At 33.8% G+C, this 21,400-nt stretch overlaps 1 protein-coding gene across 1 annotated transcript; it reads right to left on the bottom strand.

Moving 5' to 3' along the window:
- Positions 1–3,717: 3,717 nt before the first annotated feature.
- LOC111807018 lies at positions 3,718–4,190 on the bottom strand. The gene is made up of 2 exons (XM_023692583.1): positions 3,987–4,190; positions 3,718–3,876 (listed from the first exon to the last, which is right to left on the bottom strand). Exons 1-2 carry the CDS (start codon positions 4,188–4,190, stop codon positions 3,718–3,720), a joined length of 363 nt encoding a protein of 120 aa, XP_023548351.1.
- Between the last annotated feature and the right edge of the window lie 17,210 nt (positions 4,191–21,400).

The raw sequence follows: 21,400 nt of genomic DNA, 5'->3' as shown, positions 1-21,400 counted from the left end.
AATTCAACCGTTCAACCCAATTTAAAAGGTTTGAGTCCGATCATGAACTTATTTAGGTTGGGTTCAAATAATCGAAAACTTTATAAATCAAATTGGTTCATGAACATTCTTAAAATTAGATTAGATATAAATTTAAAATATGTGTCGAGAAGGAAACAACTCAAAAAGACGAAAAGGAAACAACTCAAGAAGAAAAAAAAAAGAGAGTCCAATGATCAAACGGGTATTTATTTTATTATTATTTAATTTCATAAGTATAATTTTTTATTTATCCCCTAATTATTCTTAAAAATAATTTTTTACTATTTGAAGGATAATTTTTTTAAAAATATATATTGAAATTGAGTGGTAAATTTCAATTAAATATTTAAAAATAAGTAAATAGATATTTTAACTAAATCCTATAGTTAGACTGGATTAGGTTCATGATTTAATAAGAGTTGTTGGGATGAAGAATAATTTGAATGGGTCCAAAAACGTCACAATTTGAAAATTTGAGAAGTGAAGAGAGGAGTAATTTCCTTCCGTTGTTTTCCCTCTATCACTAACCAAAATGTATTGTGGTAGTTTCATTCAATAATTTTAGATCGTGCTGACTTGATTGATAAGAACCTAGAAAGGGACACGTGTAAGGGCGAAAATGATTGGAACGAGAAGTAGAAGGTTCGAGGAAGTTGCCTGAGGAAGAGAAAATAGTGTGCATAGACGAAATGAAGAGAGAGATGGGAATGAGATGATTGGTGATGGGAGGGTTTGGAGTTTCTTAAGAAGTTTCTTAGGAGTTTCGTTGGTTGAATTTATGTGGGATTTGGATTCTTCTATATTTTGTATTTTTTCTAAGGAGAGACATTATTGGTGTCCATTTCTGATATACTTTTTGAAAGTGACCCCTCATGGTTGAAGGCCCCATTTTTGTTCCTTCTTTTCCTTTACATCCACATGTATATAACATAGAGAGAGAGAGAGACGAAATGAATAAAATAATTCAATGGTTCTTGTGTAAACAAGTTAGGTTGGTTTGTAATACTTTATCGTTTCGTTAATTTCATCAATATCACAACTAAAAACGTATATCTCAAGAAACCGAGTCTAAGAAATCCTCTCGATAGAAGTTTCAAACTATGAATAACAACACAAGAACGCATCATACCAAATGAATGGTTTGAAAAGTCACTTAGGGGTGGGCAATGTTGCCAAAGATGGTAGATAACACCACATGAGACTACTAGCCAGATCTTTTGCAATCACCCAACAAGAATAGTTACCAACAAGAACACATTCTTCGAATAGATGATTAAAAAATAAATAAATGGTCTTCGAGACTCAATTCATTTTGCAAGCACCCCACAAGAATTGGTCACCATAGTTCAATCTAGTTTATCTAGATTCACCCAAATTTTTCAGCCTGAATTGGCGATTCACCGTATTTTGTATTGGATTTCCTTGTGTTTGAGCCTAGTTGAGTAGTTTTTCTTAGGTTTTGAGTAGGTTCACTAGCTCTTTAAGCTTTTTGAGTGGGATTATAAATATATGAGTTGTACATGATTGTAACGATAGTTGTTCGTGATATTGATTATGATTAATCCAAAGTTTCTATTAACTAAAAGAATTTTAAAATTGTTAGATTTCACTAATCAAATAAGTGCATTTAGTGTTATAACCCTTTAGGGTTTGGTTGGATGAACGGTTAGATGCATGAATAACATGTACTATGATGATTAAAGATACTGAGTTATAGAAATTGATGCTTATGTATGCCTATGTGATGCATGTGTTGTTGTTTGTTAATACGAGACATGTGTCACTATAAGTTAAAGATTGATCTCAATCATGAGATGTTAAAGTCGTGTTATGTACAAAATTTGTCTTATGTAACACAATATCTACTACTCAAAAGTGTGAGTACATCTGAAAATATTATTATTCAATAAAACAATACAGAGTTAAGAATGACAAATAGAATTGGGATCGAAGGTTCAATGTTCATTGATCAACGTTTAAACAGGATACAAGCGACCAATTAATACCTACAAATAAGAAAAATATAAATCAACTAAATCTTTAGAATAAAAAAATAAAATATACTATTAATCAAATCATAGAGGGAAAGATATTAACTGATTACGAATATCTAAAATATATTCCATAACTCATATATTCTTCAAATATTAACTGATTACGAATATCTTGACTAATTCAAACTAGCCAATACTAAATTCTGATAGAGTGCAAGCTTATTTCTCAATAACTACAAAGCCTTGCGAAAAACTTTAAACTTCATTTTGGAAAGTGCCTTAGTAAATATGTCTGCAACTTGCTCATTAGTATGTGTTTTCTGCAATTCAACGTCCTGCCATAACACTTTCTCTCGAACAAAATGATAAGGAGTTTCAATATGTTTCGAACGAGCATGAAACACCTGATTTCCAGCAAGTTTTATTGCACTTTCATTATCACAATTAATTTGAATTGGCTGATTAAGAGTAGTCCTCATTTCTTGAATAAGCCTCCTGAGCCACAAACATTCTTAAGTAACCATGGTAGCAGCTACATATTCTGCTTCACAACTTGACAAAGCAACGGTGCTTTGCTTTTTACTGCACCATGAAATTGCAGCAGAGCCTGCTGTAAAACAAAAACCTGTTGTGGAGCGTCTGTCGTTCACGTCACCAGCGCAATCAGCATCCACAAAACCACTCGATAAAAATGACATTGATTTCTCATACATTAATCCATAATTTAGAGTGACCTTGATGTAACAAAGAATTCTTTTGTTTCAATTAAGTGAGTCTTATGTGGTTGATCCATAAATTGAGACACAACTCCTACTGAAAAAGTAATGTCTGGTCTTGTGATAGTTAAATAGAATAAACTACCAACAAGTTGACGAAATAGAATAAACTACCAACAAGTTGACGAAAGAATTTAATATCTACTAATGACTTCCCTTCATTTCTGCTAATTTGATATTTGGTTCCATAGGAGTAGTTTTGTCTCTTGAATTCTAAACCGCTGCAATAAACATGATGCATGTCCTTTGAGAGAATATAACCATCATTGCATTTCTTAATTAACAAGTTGACGAAAGAATTTAATATCTACTAATGACTTCCCTTTATTTCTGCTAATTTGATATTTGGTTCCATAGGAGTAGTTTTGTCTCTTGAATTCTCTATACGAAACCGCTGCAATAAACATGATGCATGTCCTTTTTTAGAGAGAATATAACCATCATTGCATTTCTTAATTTCCAAACCCAGAAAACAATCAATTTCACCTAATCTTTTCATTTCAAAACGGACAAACGAGGCATCTTGGAGACTACTGATTTCAACAATATCATCACCAGTAATCATCATGTCATCAACATAAAGTAAGAGCAAGGTGCATCTAGTTGTTTTCTTACCAAATAAGCTTGGATTAGCACATCAAGACTTAAAACCACAAAACTTAAGATATTGAACAATCTTACCAAACCTAACACGAGGAGCTTGTTTGAGTCCGTACAATGTCTTTTAAGTTTTCACACATAATCAGGATATTCCTTAGAGGTAAATCCTTTCGGATGCTCCATAAAAATATCACGATCCAACTCTCCGTAAAGGAAAACATTTTTCACATCAAGCAGCCATAATTTCCACTTTTACTAGCAGCTAAAGAGATGATTGTCCGTAATGTTACCATCTTTGCGACCGGACTAAAAGTCTCATCATAGTCTCAACCATATTGCTGAGAGAACCCACGAGCAACAAGACGAGCTTTGTGTCTATCAATTCTACCATCAGCTGTTTTCTTCACCTTGTAAACCCACTTACAAGTAATTAAATCAGCATCATAGCTTTGGTACAAGCTCCCAGGTGTCATTTTTTTCGAGTGCTAAAAAAAAAAAAAAGAGGACAGAACAGAAAATTGATTGATGTCAATTACAAAATCAGACAAATGACTTGGTAATTTTTTCTGTCTTTGAGGATTTTTCTTGTGGCAACTTCAATATTTGTAGTGGCTTCTGTATTCTCTTCAGCTTGAATGTCTCTCGCAATTGAAAAATCTTTTCTCCCTAGCGTAGAATTATCAGGAAAAAGTGCAACAGTAGTTCTACTGTTGCTGTCATCTGCCTCGTCTTTGTAACTTGAAATTTCATCAATCTCCACATCACTGGACACAACAAACATCTTTGTTTCCAAATCCATACACCTCAAACCCTTTCTATGAGTATCATAGCCTACAAAAATGCATTTCTTGGCCTTTGGGTCAAGTTTAATTCGATTATGTTTTAGTACAAGAACATAACAAATAGACCCAAAAATAAGAAATAATTCACATTGAGTTTACGATGATAAATCAACTCGAATGGTGATGCTTCTGTCCCTCAACATGGAGGTAGTTGATTTACAACATGGCAAGCTATTTGAAAAGCTATGCCATAACTCTCTTGGAAGACTCCTCGCATGTAGCCAAGATAAGCAAACTGATATAAGATGAGCTAACTTGCGCTCAGCCACTCCATTTTGTTGTAGGGTTTTTGGACAAGTCAGTTGATGTTTAATCTCATGCTTCTTACAGTATTCCATAAAATCATTTGAAAGAAATTCCCCTCCATTATCAGTGCGCAAGCACTTGATTTTCAATTCAAATTCTTTTTTACACAGCATGCTTAAACTGAATAAACTTTGAAAAAACTTCACTTTTGTGTTCTAAGAAGTATACCCAACTGAAACAAGAGAAATCATCCACAAACACCATCACGGAATGAAGGCCGGTATAACTTGCTATTCGCGTTGGTCCCAAAAGATCATAATGAATCAATTCGAATACTGTTGAAGCTCTACTCTTTGAGCGTATGAAAGGAAGACGATGAGACTTGCCATATTGGCAGCTTGGACAAATCTCATCATGCTGAATATCTTTAAAGACAGGGACACCATCAAGAAGTTGTTTTGTGGATATTTTCTGCAACAACTAAAAACCCACATGACCCAAACGAGCATGTCAAAGAGTTGAGCTTGCATTATGACCAGCTTTCTTGATATATTCATCACTAGCTGATAAAACATACAAAGATTCTTTTCTTTTTCCACAGAACGGGATATCAGCAGCTACATGTTTCACATTAGAAAGTATTTGAACATCTTTAGGACCAAAAAGAACATACCTTCCTGAATCTGTTATTTGTGATACAGAAGCAAGGTTTTTCTTCAAACCAGGAACATGATAAACGTCCTTGAGCAGAACACTCTCATCATTCAAATCTCATTCTTTCGTCACAGGATGCATTGAATTATCAACTGTCACAATGACCTTCTTTTGACAATGTGGACGAACATCTGATAGAAGAGTTTCGTTTCCAGTTGCATGGTGAGAACAACCAGAATCGACGATCCATTCTTCATTGTAGTCTATAAAGGCATGAGCATTTGCAGATACATCATCTTGATGTACAGCTGAAGTCACATTTGTTGGCTAGTCAAAAACCTCAATGGTTAAGTAGTGTTCCCAAATTGGATCTGAAGAACTTTTACTTTTATGTACAATATTTGCTTCTGATTCCTACATTTTAACTCGGCAATTTGGCTTAATATGGCCTAGTTTTCTGCAATGATGACACACCACTTTCACACGACAATCTAGTTTAAAATGGCTAGGTTTTTCACACTTGTAACAAGCTTTAAATGGCTTCATTGACGACTCCTCACTTCCCAATGGATTCCCACTGCTTGATGAAGGCTTTGAATGAAAATTCTGTCTCCTATGATCTTTGACATACAACACATCTTCTAGCTTTAGGGAAAGCTTGTTGCTGCTAGTCATTTGCTTAATCAAAGTTTCTTGATTAGAAAGCAGATTCTCCAATTCAATAAGTGTAGGCTGATTTTCTCACCCTTGTATTGAAGAAACAAAGGAGTCTTTTCGTAATCCACGAATAAGATAACGCCGTAATCGAGCATCACTCACTGGCTCCTCAGCATCTAGTTTTGAAATTTCAGAACACAGAGTTTCCACTTTCAAGAAATATTCTTCAACAGAAAAATTACCTTGAGTTACCACAGCTAGTTCATTCTCTAGAAATTGCAATCGAGCTGTATTTTTCTTAGTGAACAACTTTTGAAGTGTTTCCCACACTTGCTTTAGTGACTTTAAATCACGAACATGATCATGGAATAAACTTTACATGCTAAATTTTAATTTTAGGTAATTTGTTAGGAGAGGTTAATTTGAAAAGTGAGGTGAAAGAAGTTAATTTTAGGTAAGTTGTTAGGAGGGGTTAATTTGAAAAGTAAGGTGAGAGAAAAGGCCAAGAGCCTTTTTAGAAATAACGGTAGGGTTATGGGCTCTCTTATACCTGTTATTAGTGTTAGAAAAGTTATAAATACCTAAACAGAGCAAAACAGAGAGCAAAAACAGAGCAAGAGAGAAAAGAAATACAGAGCAATAGAAAAGACTTTTTGATAAAATTAGTGTTCTTTGTCGAATTTTCTCTCCTCTCTCGACATCTCCTTTACAAATACGCGAGTAGTATTTTTTACAAAGCGGTATCGGAGCGTTCTATCGTTAGTGTGAGTGAGAGTTACTTCACAAATCAGTGAGTTTTATTTTAACAAATTGGTATCAGAGCCGATGGTAAATGTGATGGGCCAAATGACGCTACCGCGATTAACAAAGACGAACTACGATAATTGGAGCATCCAAATGAAAGTCTTCTCGGTTCTCAAGATGCATGGGAAGTGGTCGAAGAAGGTTTCGAAGAACCAAAGGATACCACAGGTTATATAGCAGCACAAAACAAGGCGTTAAAAGAATTGTAATCAAAGGATAAGGCGGCAATATACATGCTGTTTCAGGCCGTTGACGAGTCGGTCTTTGAGAAGATTGTTAGGGCAACTACTTCAAAAGAAGAGTGGAACACTTTAGAAAAAGTGCTCAAAGGAACCGACCGAGTCAAGCAAGTGCGTCTCCAAACTCTTCGTGGCGAGTTGGAGAGCATGAAGATGAAGGAGTCAGAAAATGTATCTAACTACATTACGCACGTACAGACTATGGTAAACCAACTAAATCGAAACGGAGAAATGTTACCCAAGACGCGGGTTGTGGAGAAGATCTTCAAGTCGTTAACCAACAACTTCAAGAATGTTGTATGTGCGATAGAAGAGTCAAAGGACCTAGCGACGTTCACGGTTGATGAGCTCGCCAATTCTCTCGAGGCACACGAGCAACGTAAGAAAAAGGAGGAGGAAACACTCGATCAAGCACTTCAAACCAAGGCATCAATATAAGATGAAAAGGTACTCTACTCTTAAAATTTTTAAGGTAGAGGTCGAGGAAGTCGCTAAAATGGTTGAGGTGGTCAAGGCAGTAGAAATGAAGGACATTGGAAGGAGAAGAGACAGTCGAGCCAAGCAAATTGGTGTGGAAGAGGACACAGTCAAGGATATTATTCCAACATTCAGTGCTATAAATATAAAAAGTATGATCACTATGCGAATGATTGCAACTCCAACAAATGTTACAATTGTGGCAGAGTGGGGCATTTTGCAAGAGATTGTCGAGCCGAGAAAAAGGGGGAAGAAACGATCAACCTAGCTTTGGATGACGCAACAAACGAAGGTATTCTCTTGATGGCCCAAAATAAAAAGTTGAAAGCAAAAGAACACGGGCGCGAAAGACGATGGCGGTAGTCATGAGGCGGTGGAAGCCATTGGAAATGAAGTGATACGTAGCAAATTTGGCGAAATCGCGATATCGGAGACAAGAAAATCAAATAAGGGTAAACAACTGGATAACAGAGAGCTTGAGATCGAAGAGAGAGCTCCAATGGCGGGAAAGGGAATTTGAGGAAGAAAAAAGAAAGAGGATGAGAATGGAAGAGTAAATGGAAGAAGAAAAGATGGAACGGAGAGAAAGGATGGCGGAAATGCAGATTGAACATGAGAAACAGATGGTGCAGATGCAAGCTGCAATCCCTTCAAAATCCCAAAACAATGACGATGCGATCAGCAAACGAGCCAAAGAAACTGTCAGATCATGAGGAGAACAAAGATTCAAAGCAACAACCCAAAACATCCGTGGATAAATCTGTGGAGTAGTCTTAGTTGCAGACGTTGAAATCCCTGAACAAGCGTCTTTCGAAAGAGAAAGTAGAAATTGAAAAAGAAAAGAAAGATATAGAAATGGAGATTGAAAGGTTAGAGAAAGAAGTGGATGAGCTGAGTGAGAGTTATTTTCATCTCAAACACGAGAAGGAAGAGAATGGGAAGGTAATCTCTAAGCTTGTGAAGAAAATTGAAGAAGGTGTGGAGAAAGAGAATGACTTATTAATGGAGATTGATGGTCTGGTGGAAGAGCTAGTGAGAGAGGAGAAAGATATAGAGATGCTAACCCAATAGAGAGACTCATTTGACGTGAATCTGAATCGGGTCCAACAAGAGGCAATGAATTTACGACACACGATTGAGATAATCAGTCGTGATAAAGTCGAAATGGAGGAGGCAAAAATGGTAGTGGNATTTTTTTTTTTTTTTTTTTTAATTAGTGTTCTTTGTCTCCTTGTCTCTCCTCTCTCGACAACCTCCTTCACAAGTACTCGAGTAGTATTTTTCACAAAGTGGTATCGGAGCGTTCTATCATTAGTGTGGGTGATAGTTACTTCACAAATTAGTGAGTTTTATTTTAACACAATATACTCCTTGCTAATCAAAGTTCGCAAGGTAAATAAAACTTTTCCACATTTGATCTTTCATTTTCGGTCTAATTCAGCATTGTGTGAAGTATCTGCTGGAATATCTGTGTCATCACCTTCAATTAAATCCTGCAAATCTTGCCCCTGTAGATAAGCTTCCAGTCATAACTTCCAATAATTATAATTATGCCAACAAGCTTTTCCATAGCTATATCCATAGAAGCATTTCCACAATTCATCTCGTTGAGTAATAATATCAAACTCTTGGCTACCAACTTGGCTCTGATACCAACGGACATATCTACCACTCAAAAGTGTGAAAAGATCTGAAAATATTATTACTCAAGTAAACAATATAGAGTTAAGAATGAGAAATAGCATTGGAATCGAACGTTCCATCTTCGTTGAGATTCACAACCTTTAAATAAGATACAAGCTACCAACTAATACCTATAAATAAGGAAAATACAAACTAACTAGATCTTGAAAATAAAATAAAATATACTACTAATCAAATCATAAAGCTAAAGATATTAACTGATNGCCGAGAAAAAGGGGGAAGAAACGATCAACCTAGCTTTGGATGACGCAACAAACGAAGGTATTCTCTTGATGGCCCAAAATAAAAAGTTGAAAGCAAAAGAACACGGGCGCGAAAGACGATGGCGGTAGTCATGAGGCGGTGGAAGCCATTGGAAATGAAGTGATACGTAGCAAATTTGGCGAAATCGCGATATCGGAGACAAGAAAATCAAATAAGGGTAAACAACTGGATAACAGAGAGCTTGAGATCGAAGAGAGAGCTCCAATGGCGGGAAAGGGAATTTGAGGAAGAAAAAAGAAAGAGGATGAGAATGGAAGAGTAAATGGAAGAAGAAAAGATGGAACGGAGAGAAAGGATGGCGGAAATGCAGATTGAACATGAGAAACAGATGGTGCAGATGCAAGCTGCAATCCCTTCAAAATCCCAAAACAATGACGATGCGATCAGCAAACGAGCCAAAGAAACTGTCAGATCATGAGGAGAACAAAGATTCAAAGCAACAACCCAAAACATCCGTGGATAAATCTGTGGAGTAGTCTTAGTTGCAGACGTTGAAATCCCTGAACAAGCGTCTTTCGAAAGAGAAAGTAGAAATTGAAAAAGAAAAGAAAGATATAGAAATGGAGATTGAAAGGTTAGAGAAAGAAGTGGATGAGCTGAGTGAGAGTTATTTTCATCTCAAACACGAGAAGGAAGAGAATGGGAAGGTAATCTCTAAGCTTGTGAAGAAAATTGAAGAAGGTGTGGAGAAAGAGAATGACTTATTAATGGAGATTGATGGTCTGGTGGAAGAGCTAGTGAGAGAGGAGAAAGATATAGAGATGCTAACCCAATAGAGAGACTCATTTGACGTGAATCTGAATCGGGTCCAACAAGAGGCAATGAATTTACGACACACGATTGAGATAATCAGTCGTGATAAAGTCGAAATGGAGGAGGCAAAAATGGTAGTGGAAAATGTCATGTGGACTTGCGAAGGGAATTGAGTAAACTAAAAAAAGCTATGATGTCTGAGTCGAGCGTGGCTGAGAACGGGAGAAATAAGAAGTTGGTTCTCAAATGGGCTGTTCTCGAGAAGTTCTAAATGATGTTTCGTCAGAAAAGGACAAGCTTAGTTTGCTACTCGAGGACAAGGAGGAAATTGAAGAAACCATGACTGAGCTCGAGAAAACGAAAACGGCGTAGGTGGAATCGTTGAATATAGCATTTAAGTTTATGGGAGAGTTTTTGTTGGAATAAACTTAAAAGGATAGATTTTAATTTTAGATAATTTGTAAGGAGATGTTAATTTGAAAAGTCAGGGAAATAAGTTAATTTTAAGTAAGTTGTTAGGAGAGGTTAATTTGAAAAGTCACGTGAAACAAAAGGCGAAGAGTCTTTTTGTGAATAATGGTAGGGTTATGGGCGTCCCTCTCATACCTATTATTAGTGTTAGAAAAATTATAATACATAATCATTTTATTGTAAAGTCCGAGCAAAAAGAGAGCAAGAGAGAAAAGAAACAGAGAGCAATAGAAAAGTTTTTTTTTTTTTTTTTTTTTTAATTAGTGTTCTTTGTCTCCTTGTCTCTCCTCTCTCGACAACCTCCTTCACAAGTACTCGAGTAGTATTTTTCACAAAGTGGTATCGGAGCGTTCTATCATTAGTGTGGGTGATAGTTACTTCACAAATTAGTGAGTTTTATTTTAACACAATATACTCCTTGCTAATCAAAGTTCGCAAGGTAAATAAAACTTTTCCACATTTGATCTTTCATTTTCGGTCTAATTCAGCATTGTGTGAAGTATCTGCTGGAATATCTGTGTCATCACCTTCAATTAAATCCTGCAAATCTTGCCCCTGTAGATAAGCTTCCAGTCATAACTTCCAATAATTATAATTATGCCAACAAGCTTTTCCATAGCTATATCCATAGAAGCATTTCCACAATTCATCTCGTTGAGTAATAATATCAAACTCTTGGCTACCAACTTGGCTCTGATACCAACGGACATATCTACCACTCAAAAGTGTGAAAAGATCTGAAAATATTATTACTCAAGTAAACAATATAGAGTTAAGAATGAGAAATAGCATTGGAATCGAACGTTCCATCTTCGTTGAGATTCACAACCTTTAAATAAGATACAAGCTACCAACTAATACCTATAAATAAGGAAAATACAAACTAACTAGATCTTGAAAATAAAATAAAATATACTACTAATCAAATCATAAAGCTAAAGATATTAACTGATTACAAATATCTAAGATATATTTCATAACTAATATATTCTCCAAATATCAACTGATTATGAATATCTTCACTAATTCAAACTAGCAATAAGTTGCACTAAATTCTAACATTATGTTGCTCCATATTATTGAACCAGTGTTTCGTGTTGTGAGACCCTCTGATCGCTCATGAATGTATATAATAAAATGGTGTAAATAATAAAATGGTATAAAATTCAAAAGAATAAGTGTCAAGTATTCACTATCACAAATAGCAATTGATAAGTAAATTATCGGTTCCATAGAGAATCTATTTTCTTCGTTACTTTTATTACCGAGAATTAAGTGAGTTTTNGGAATTTGAGGAAGAAAAAAGAAAGAGGATGAGAATGGAAGAGTAAATGGAAGAAGAAAAGATGGAACGGAGAGAAAGGATGGCGGAAATGCAGATTGAACATGAGAAACAGATGGTGCAGATGCAAGCTGCAATCCCTTCAAAATCCCAAAACAATGACGATGCGATCAGCAAACGAGCCAAAGAAACTGTCAGATCATGAGGAGAACAAAGATTCAAAGCAACAACCCAAAACATCCGTGGATAAATCTGTGGAGTAGTCTTAGTTGCAGACGTTGAAATCCCTGAACAAGCGTCTTTCGAAAGAGAAAGTAGAAATTGAAAAAGAAAAGAAAGATATAGAAATGGAGATTGAAAGGTTAGAGAAAGAAGTGGATGAGCTGAGTGAGAGTTATTTTCATCTCAAACACGAGAAGGAAGAGAATGGGAAGGTAATCTCTAAGCTTGTGAAGAAAATTGAAGAAGGTGTGGAGAAAGAGAATGACTTATTAATGGAGATTGATGGTCTGGTGGAAGAGCTAGTGAGAGAGGAGAAAGATATAGAGATGCTAACCCAATAGAGAGACTCATTTGACGTGAATCTGAATCGGGTCCAACAAGAGGCAATGAATTTACGACACACGATTGAGATAATCAGTCGTGATAAAGTCGAAATGGAGGAGGCAAAAATGGTAGTGGAAAATGTCATGTGGACTTGCGAAGGGAATTGAGTAAACTAAAAAAAGCTATGATGTCTGAGTCGAGCGTGGCTGAGAACGGGAGAAATAAGAAGTTGGTTCTCAAATGGGCTGTTCTCGAGAAGTTCTAAATGATGTTTCGTCAGAAAAGGACAAGCTTAGTTTGCTACTCGAGGACAAGGAGGAAATTGAAGAAACCATGACTGAGCTCGAGAAAACGAAAACGGCGTAGGTGGAATCGTTGAATATAGCATTTAAGTTTATGGGAGAGTTTTTGTTGGAATAAACTTAAAAGGATAGATTTTAATTTTAGATAATTTGTAAGGAGATGTTAATTTGAAAAGTCAGGGAAATAAGTTAATTTTAAGTAAGTTGTTAGGAGAGGTTAATTTGAAAAGTCACGTGAAACAAAAGGCGAAGAGTCTTTTTGTGAATAATGGTAGGGTTATGGGCGTCCCTCTCATACCTATTATTAGTGTTAGAAAAATTATAATACATAATCATTTTATTGTAAAGTCCGAGCAAAAAGAGAGCAAGAGAGAAAAGAAACAGAGAGCAATAGAAAAGTTTTTTTTTTTTTTTTTTTTTTAATTAGTGTTCTTTGTCTCCTTGTCTCTCCTCTCTCGACAACCTCCTTCACAAGTACTCGAGTAGTATTTTTCACAAAGTGGTATCGGAGCGTTCTATCATTAGTGTGGGTGATAGTTACTTCACAAATTAGTGAGTTTTATTTTAACACAATATACTCCTTGCTAATCAAAGTTCGCAAGGTAAATAAAACTTTTCCACATTTGATCTTTCATTTTCGGTCTAATTCAGCATTGTGTGAAGTATCTGCTGGAATATCTGTGTCATCACCTTCAATTAAATCCTGCAAATCTTGCCCCTGTAGATAAGCTTCCAGTCATAACTTCCAATAATTATAATTATGCCAACAAGCTTTTCCATAGCTATATCCATAGAAGCATTTCCACAATTCATCTCGTTGAGTAATAATATCAAACTCTTGGCTACCAACTTGGCTCTGATACCAACGGACATATCTACCACTCAAAAGTGTGAAAAGATCTGAAAATATTATTACTCAAGTAAACAATATAGAGTTAAGAATGAGAAATAGCATTGGAATCGAACGTTCCATCTTCGTTGAGATTCACAACCTTTAAATAAGATACAAGCTACCAACTAATACCTATAAATAAGGAAAATACAAACTAACTAGATCTTGAAAATAAAATAAAATATACTACTAATCAAATCATAAAGCTAAAGATATTAACTGATTACAAATATCTAAGATATATTTCATAACTAATATATTCTCCAAATATCAACTGATTATGAATATCTTCACTAATTCAAACTAGCAATAAGTTGCACTAAATTCTAACATTATGTTGCTCCATATTATTGAACCAGTGTTTCGTGTTGTGAGACCCTCTGATCGCTCATGAATGTATATAATAAAATGGTGTAAATAATAAAATGGTATAAAATTCAAAAGAATAAGTGTCAAGTATTCACTATCACAAATAGCAATTGATAAGTAAATTATCGGTTCCATAGAGAATCTATTTTCTTCGTTACTTTTATTACCGAGAATTAAGTGAGTTTTTGGTATCATTCAAATGGGTGTTGGTGAGTTTAATCTATTTAATTAAAATTTCGGCACAGTGTCAAATGTCAAAAGTAGAAAGCAATGAGAAAAACAACAACAATGAGAAAGGTTCGGCTAAGAGATTAAGTAAATAAGTTGTTGAACTTCGTGGTGGATTTTAGCTCCTTTTAATAGATTGTCAAGTCCACTCTCGAGAGTTATGCATGGTGATTACTTCCATAATCATTTTGTAATTTCTATTAACAAGATTATAGAAGAAGAATTATTCCTAACACTTCAATTACCTTTAAGTATCCTTTCAATGAAACTAGAGTATTAAATAGTATTTCATTGCTCCATCTCTTCTTTTGAATAAGAGAACAAATATGTATGTAAAGTGGTCAACTAAATAAACATGTAAACCATTAATAACAACATTTTAATAAACTAAATCTACACCACCAACATGTTTAAACTACATAAAACTCTATTGTCTCCCCAAAACTCTCTTTGTCTCCCCTATAAGATTCAACTTTCCATACGAACTGAATTAAATAGAAGAATTCACATCTTAATCATGTAAAATTGATAGAATAAGAAAATATAGTAAAGGATTAGAGAGTTCTCAAGCTTTTGTTGATGTCCTCCAATGAAAGTTCCCCTCCTTTGAGTTCTTTCGTTCACCTCTTTGCCCTAATCTATCATTCTTGATCTTCTTTTTCTTCTACTATTAACTGCTGCTGAATTAGGGTTCTTCCACCTACCCTCTGGTTTTACAGCAACAAAGGCCTTTATGGTGTTTTTTTCGTTTTCCACTTAGGTGGCTCTCTTCTTTTTAGGTAGCCTTCCTCTTTTATATTGCTTCCCATTTACGGTTGAAAAGTAATAAGTCGACTACCTAGGATGTTCCTAATTGGGTAGTCAATGACCCACGTGGCTTGCTGATTTAGATTATAATTTCCATGTCGATCTTCGAAAAAATTGTGTTTTGAATTGCTTCTGCATCAGAATTAGCAATTTGTTTCTAGATTTGTCAGCATGATTGTTTTTGCTACAACATCATAGATAAATGTTTTGAAATTTTACTAAATAACTANATTTTTTTTTTTTTTTTTTTTTTAATTAGTGTTCTTTGTCTCCTTGTCTCTCCTCTCTCGACAACCTCCTTCACAAGTACTCGAGTAGTATTTTTCACAAAGTGGTATCGGAGCGTTCTATCATTAGTGTGGGTGATAGTTACTTCACAAATTAGTGAGTTTTATTTTAACACAATATACTCCTTGCTAATCAAAGTTCGCAAGGTAAATAAAACTTTTCCACATTTGATCTTTCATTTTCGGTCTAATTCAGCATTGTGTGAAGTATCTGCTGGAATATCTGTGTCATCACCTTCAATTAAATCCTGCAAATCTTGCCCCTGTAGATAAGCTTCCAGTCATAACTTCCAATAATTATAATTATGCCAACAAGCTTTTCCATAGCTATATCCATAGAAGCATTTCCACAATTCATCTCGTTGAGTAATAATATCAAACTCTTGGCTACCAACTTGGCTCTGATACCAACGGACATATCTACCACTCAAAAGTGTGAAAAGATCTGAAAATATTATTACTCAAGTAAACAATATAGAGTTAAGAATGAGAAATAGCATTGGAATCGAACGTTCCATCTTCGTTGAGATTCACAACCTTTAAATAAGATACAAGCTACCAACTAATACCTATAAATAAGGAAAATACAAACTAACTAGATCTTGAAAATAAAATAAAATATACTACTAATCAAATCATAAAGCTAAAGATATTAACTGATTACAAATATCTAAGATATATTTCATAACTAATATATTCTCCAAATATCAACTGATTATGAATATCTTCACTAATTCAAACTAGCAATAAGTTGCACTAAATTCTAACATTATGTTGCTCCATATTATTGAACCAGTGTTTCGTGTTGTGAGACCCTCTGATCGCTCATGAATGTATATAATAAAATGGTGTAAATAATAAAATGGTATAAAATTCAAAAGAATAAGTGTCAAGTATTCACTATCACAAATAGCAATTGATAAGTAAATTATCGGTTCCATAGAGAATCTATTTTCTTCGTTACTTTTATTACCGAGAATTAAGTGAGTTTTTGGTATCATTCAAATGGGTGTTGGTGAGTTTAATCTATTTAATTAAAATTTCGGCACAGTGTCAAATGTCAAAAGTAGAAAGCAATGAGAAAAACAACAACAATGAGAAAGGTTCGGCTAAGAGATTAAGTAAATAAGTTGTTGAACTTCGTGGTGGATTTTAGCTCCTTTTAATAGATTGTCAAGTCCACTCTCGAGAGTTATGCATGGTGATTACTTCCATAATCATTTTGTAATTTCTATTAACAAGATTATAGAAGAAGAATTATTCCTAACACTTCAATTACCTTTAAGTATCCTTTCAATGAAACTAGAGTATTAAATAGTATTTCATTGCTCCATCTCTTCTTTTGAATAAGAGAACAAATATGTATGTAAAGTGGTCAACTAAATAAACATGTAAACCATTAATAACAACATTTTAATAAACTAAATCTACACCACCAACATGTTTAAACTACATAAAACTCTATTGTCTCCCCAAAACTCTCTTTGTCTCCCCTATAAGATTCAACTTTCCATACGAACTGAATTAAATAGAAGAATTCACATCTTAATCATGTAAAATTGATAGAATAAGAAAATATAGTAAAGGATTAGAGAGTTCTCAAGCTTTTGTTGATGTCCTCCAATGAAAGTTCCCCTCCTTTGAGTTCTTTCGTTCACCTCTTTGCCCTAATCTATCATTCTTGATCTTCTTTTTCTTCTACTATTAACTGCTGCTGAATTAGGGTTCTTCCACCTACCCTCTGGTTTTACAGCAACAAAGGCCTTTATGGTGTTTTTTTCGTTTTCCACTTAGGTGGCTCTCTTCTTTTTAGGTAGCCTTCCTCTTTTATATTGCTTCCCATTTACGGTTGAAAAGTAATAAGTCGACTACCTAGGATGTTCCTAATTGGGTAGTCAATGACCCACGTGGCTTGCTGATTTAGATTATAATTTCCATGTCGATCTTCGAAAAAATTGTGTTTTGAATTGCTTCTGCATCAGAATTAGCAATTTGTTTCTAGATTTGTCAGCATGATTGTTTTTGCTACAACATCATAGATAAATGTTTTGAAATTTTACTAAATAACTAAATTAAATGTTTAATTAGACTCATATATATATATATATATATATATGTTGAACCACAGGTTTGGTATAACTCTACTTTTGGAGAGTTTTCATACCCTCAAACGTAATAGATTGCTCGTCCTTGAGTAATCATTCTCTCCATTATCCATCGAGCTCTTTTCTTATTAACAAATTTTTTTTCTGTATATTTTTGTTTACAGAGTATTCATCAAATCCTTATACAGATCGCATTTTTTATATTTGTTTCTCAACTCAGTTTTTCCCCACGTTACACCCCACATTTATAACCAAGTCCTACAAGAAAAATAACACATTCTATCACTTCCACGATACTCCCCAAAATATTTCTACGATGATTGCCAGTCATTTTAGGTTTGCTTATATGACTTGGTTTCATAATTTATTCCCTTAAATTTCTATTGTTATAATATTATTTTCTCTCACGTATCCTTGAGTCATTCCCCTATATTCAATGGGTGTCTCCATTTGTGGTGCAAATCATCACCTAAGTCTTCAAGGAATGACTGTATAGGTTAACATTCATTCTCCATTAGCTCAACCTCTTGCTAGCATCTTGAAGTTTTCAATATGTTCACATTTGTGATGCAACTCACTTTAAAAATAAGGATATTTTTTTATTATTTTTTTGCATTTCCATTACCTTTGATTTAGACACCTTCATTGGTGATGTAGATTGTCTCACAACGAGCAATTTCTTTTTTATTTTTTTTAGGATTGAGAGTTCAAGCTTTAGGTTCAAGAGGACTGGTGTTGGGTGTATATATATATATATATCATTTTGCATGGTGTGATACAATTGTTTTAATACCCCCAAACTTAAACTAGTCATTGTTCTTAATGAGCATCTGTGTGGGTGTGAAATCATTCTTGAAAGTAACTTGAGGTATGAAAGCAGTTCATTGTTGTTTTTATTGGGAAAATGGTCTAAAGTTGAGTGAATGATGAATTATAATAGATTAGATCATCAAACTTTCATAAATACTCCTTTGAGTTTTAATTTTGTTAATTTTTTTTTCAATTATTATTATTATTATGAAACATTTTACATTAGATTCCTAGTTCTTACACAAAAAAATCCCTACGGCATATTCGAAAATGCAGGCTCTATTTTCCTCCCTAATAAAAATCATGTTTCTAAGGTGTATGCATGGACGTACTCAAAATAATATACCGATAACAAACAAAAACAATCAAGCAAAACATGTATGCATGTTTCTAAGATAGTAACACCTGTTGCTATCTGTCTACTTACACTGACCACTGTCACCTATTGGTGTGCTCAAAGTCAGCTACTGCATGTGATTTCTGAGGTATAGCAGCCCCTTTCTTACATTTGTTGCGTTTCCATTCAAAGCTTACCGGAGACTGCACAAAAGAAAAAATAAAAAAAGTCTTATGCCCATTTCTCTTTTCCATACAGATTTCTTTTCTTAGAGGGCCAGCAAATATTAAGGATAGATTTGGATCTTTCCATCCTAAAAATTCTTCTTTGGTAGGAGAATTATGATAAACATAATGATCATTCCCCTGCCTATTAGTGTACGCTCCCGTACTATCGTGAGGGATAAGAGGTATCCCCAATGCATGAGCACACAATAATGTATGGGGTTCCAACATTTTTTCATTTTCAATATCATTTAATATAACTCTGCTAGCATCTTCCTTCATATCATATCCTTTTGTCATATCATTTCTCATATCGTTTATCATATATTTCATGCGTATGTCAGAGTTGTATTTCATGTTAGTTCGTCGTTATGCACGTCAATCATATCATATCGTTCTTATTACATATATAAGTTGTTGTATGTCAAATGCTACAACCACAAAACTAAGATACTAATTGTTGTAGCAACAGCGGAAGCAAGATTGAATGTACTCACAACACCAGCGAATCGAATTACACAAAGAGACACTCAAATATTTACGTGGTTTGGAGAAAAGAAATTCTCTTACATCTACCGGTAACAACCCATCACTAATAATGTGTTTACAAGTGAATATCTTAGACAATTCAAGTATGATCTCCACAAGATTTTTCATAGAACCTCGAGTCGTACAACTCAAGTCAAACAGAGAGGAAGAGGAAGCAAACCATGATTTTTTTTTTTTTATTATTTTATTACTATAACAAATCCAATATCACATACCATCTTGATCAAATTGGATCATGATATTTAGAGGTAGGTTTGAATGAACCGAAAAATAGGCTCTCATTAAATTATTTAGCCCAAGTCCAACAAATCTAAATCCACTTGATTGTATCCAAAGTCCACAATACTCTTGAAAGGCTCTAAAAACAAAGAAAATTTTCTCTAATTCAACGTTCATAAACTTGAGAACCCAAATGCATTCAAAAGATTTCTATAACATTAAAAGACTTCCTAAAGCTATTCACAAAATACTAAATAATCACAAAATTTCAAAATCTAAAGACAAAAATACTAAAATCTCTTTAAAGATATATGAAATAAACAAAACTTCAAAAAATTTATCAAATTTTCAATAAAATAAATAAATCAAGGATCCAAACCGCGTATAAGATCAACAAAGTAGAGATGGATCCAACAGATAAGATAAACTATCGAAAGATCGATCTAACGTACAAAATCAACAAACCAAACTTATTAAAAAATGAGCACTACTTCCATCGAGTCAAGTATACATACGAGAGAAAGAACCAGATGATATATATTAAAGATTGCACTCTACTACCTAGAGTTGGGATATAGAGCCTGATACCTATTTATACTAAAAGATCTAGTAGAAATATTACGTAGATATTTCGTGAAGAGATATATATTTCTGTTAAAGTTATATTTAGTACACGGAAACCATATATATACCCATTAGTCCCTGTTCAAAGTGTACTTTCTTTCTATTTTCGATTGGTGTAAATACATGAAATCATCAATAAAACCTTTAACCAATATTTCTCCTTGAATTTCCTCTCTACTGTTCTTTGTGTTCATCTTGATCGAATGTGTGCGTTGTTGTGCGATCCTAACAAATATAAGTTAATACAAATTAAAGTTCATCCCACTTACTTATCAAAATTAACATTGAAAAACATAATAAAATATTTAAAAATTAGAGAACTAAATCGATTAGATTCAAACAAAAAGAAAAATTTATAATTTAATCTTATATAAAAAAAAAAAAGTATAAAGACATCATTAAATTGGATCAATTATAATATGGTTTGGTAAAATATTTTGTTAGGTTGATTGGGAGAAGTGACCAAACAAAGGGAAAACATTTTTTTGCAATGAATATTGTTTACCTTTTCAATAATGTGGGAATGAAAAAGAAAAAAAGATGCCATTCTTGTAGAGAAATAATTGTAAATATGTTAAGCTTGAGTCGAGGGGTCCACTATTTAATTAAAAGCTTCATTGTTCATACTTTCCCTTCACCTTTTCCCCATTTTTTACTCTCTCTTTTCTATTCTTATTACTTGTAATGTTACATTAATTGAATTGGTGTTCTAAACAACTCCTTCCTAAATTCTTTTTATTTTTAGTGTTTTAAATATGCTCATAGCTAATTTAAAATAATGCCTCCTTCAACTATTTTTTTTCAATAATTATGTTTTAATAATCAAATAAGAAAATATATTTGGAATAAAGTTATTTGATTCGCACGTTTTAGTTAGAAATTTCGTGCGAGTTTTTATCTTTTAAAGTCTAATTCCTTCCCAAATAAGATTTGTATTAAGAAACTTGGTGATGTTTATTCACTATTAATATTTTAAATTGAATTTTGTTCTTCATTGTTAAACAAAATGAAAGATGATTTGTATTTAGACAACAATTTCAATTTTCTTTATTTCAAACTATAGTCCTAAAAATAATTTCAAAATTCTAATAAATAAATAAATAATATAGTTGTAATGATTAGGAATTTTGTGAGCATTAACGTTCGATCCCACTTCTGTTTCTTGTTCTTAATACCATATTCGAATGCATACGTTTAATAAATTTTTTAAAAATCAAATCTGAACAAATATAAGATCCCTTTGTGGTCATACGGTGAGCCCTCGAATAAAATCCACCATTTGTTCGACACTTTAGGGCATGACTCTGATATTAAGTT

The sequence above is a fragment of the Cucurbita pepo genome, chromosome LG12 (genome assembly GCF_002806865.2).
Source record: "Cucurbita pepo subsp. pepo cultivar mu-cu-16 chromosome LG12, ASM280686v2, whole genome shotgun sequence".
Classification (NCBI taxonomy): Eukaryota; Viridiplantae; Streptophyta; class Magnoliopsida; order Cucurbitales; family Cucurbitaceae; genus Cucurbita; species Cucurbita pepo.
Note: the sequence above shows the minus strand (reverse complement) of the source record. Positions and strands in the feature narration are given on the sequence as shown.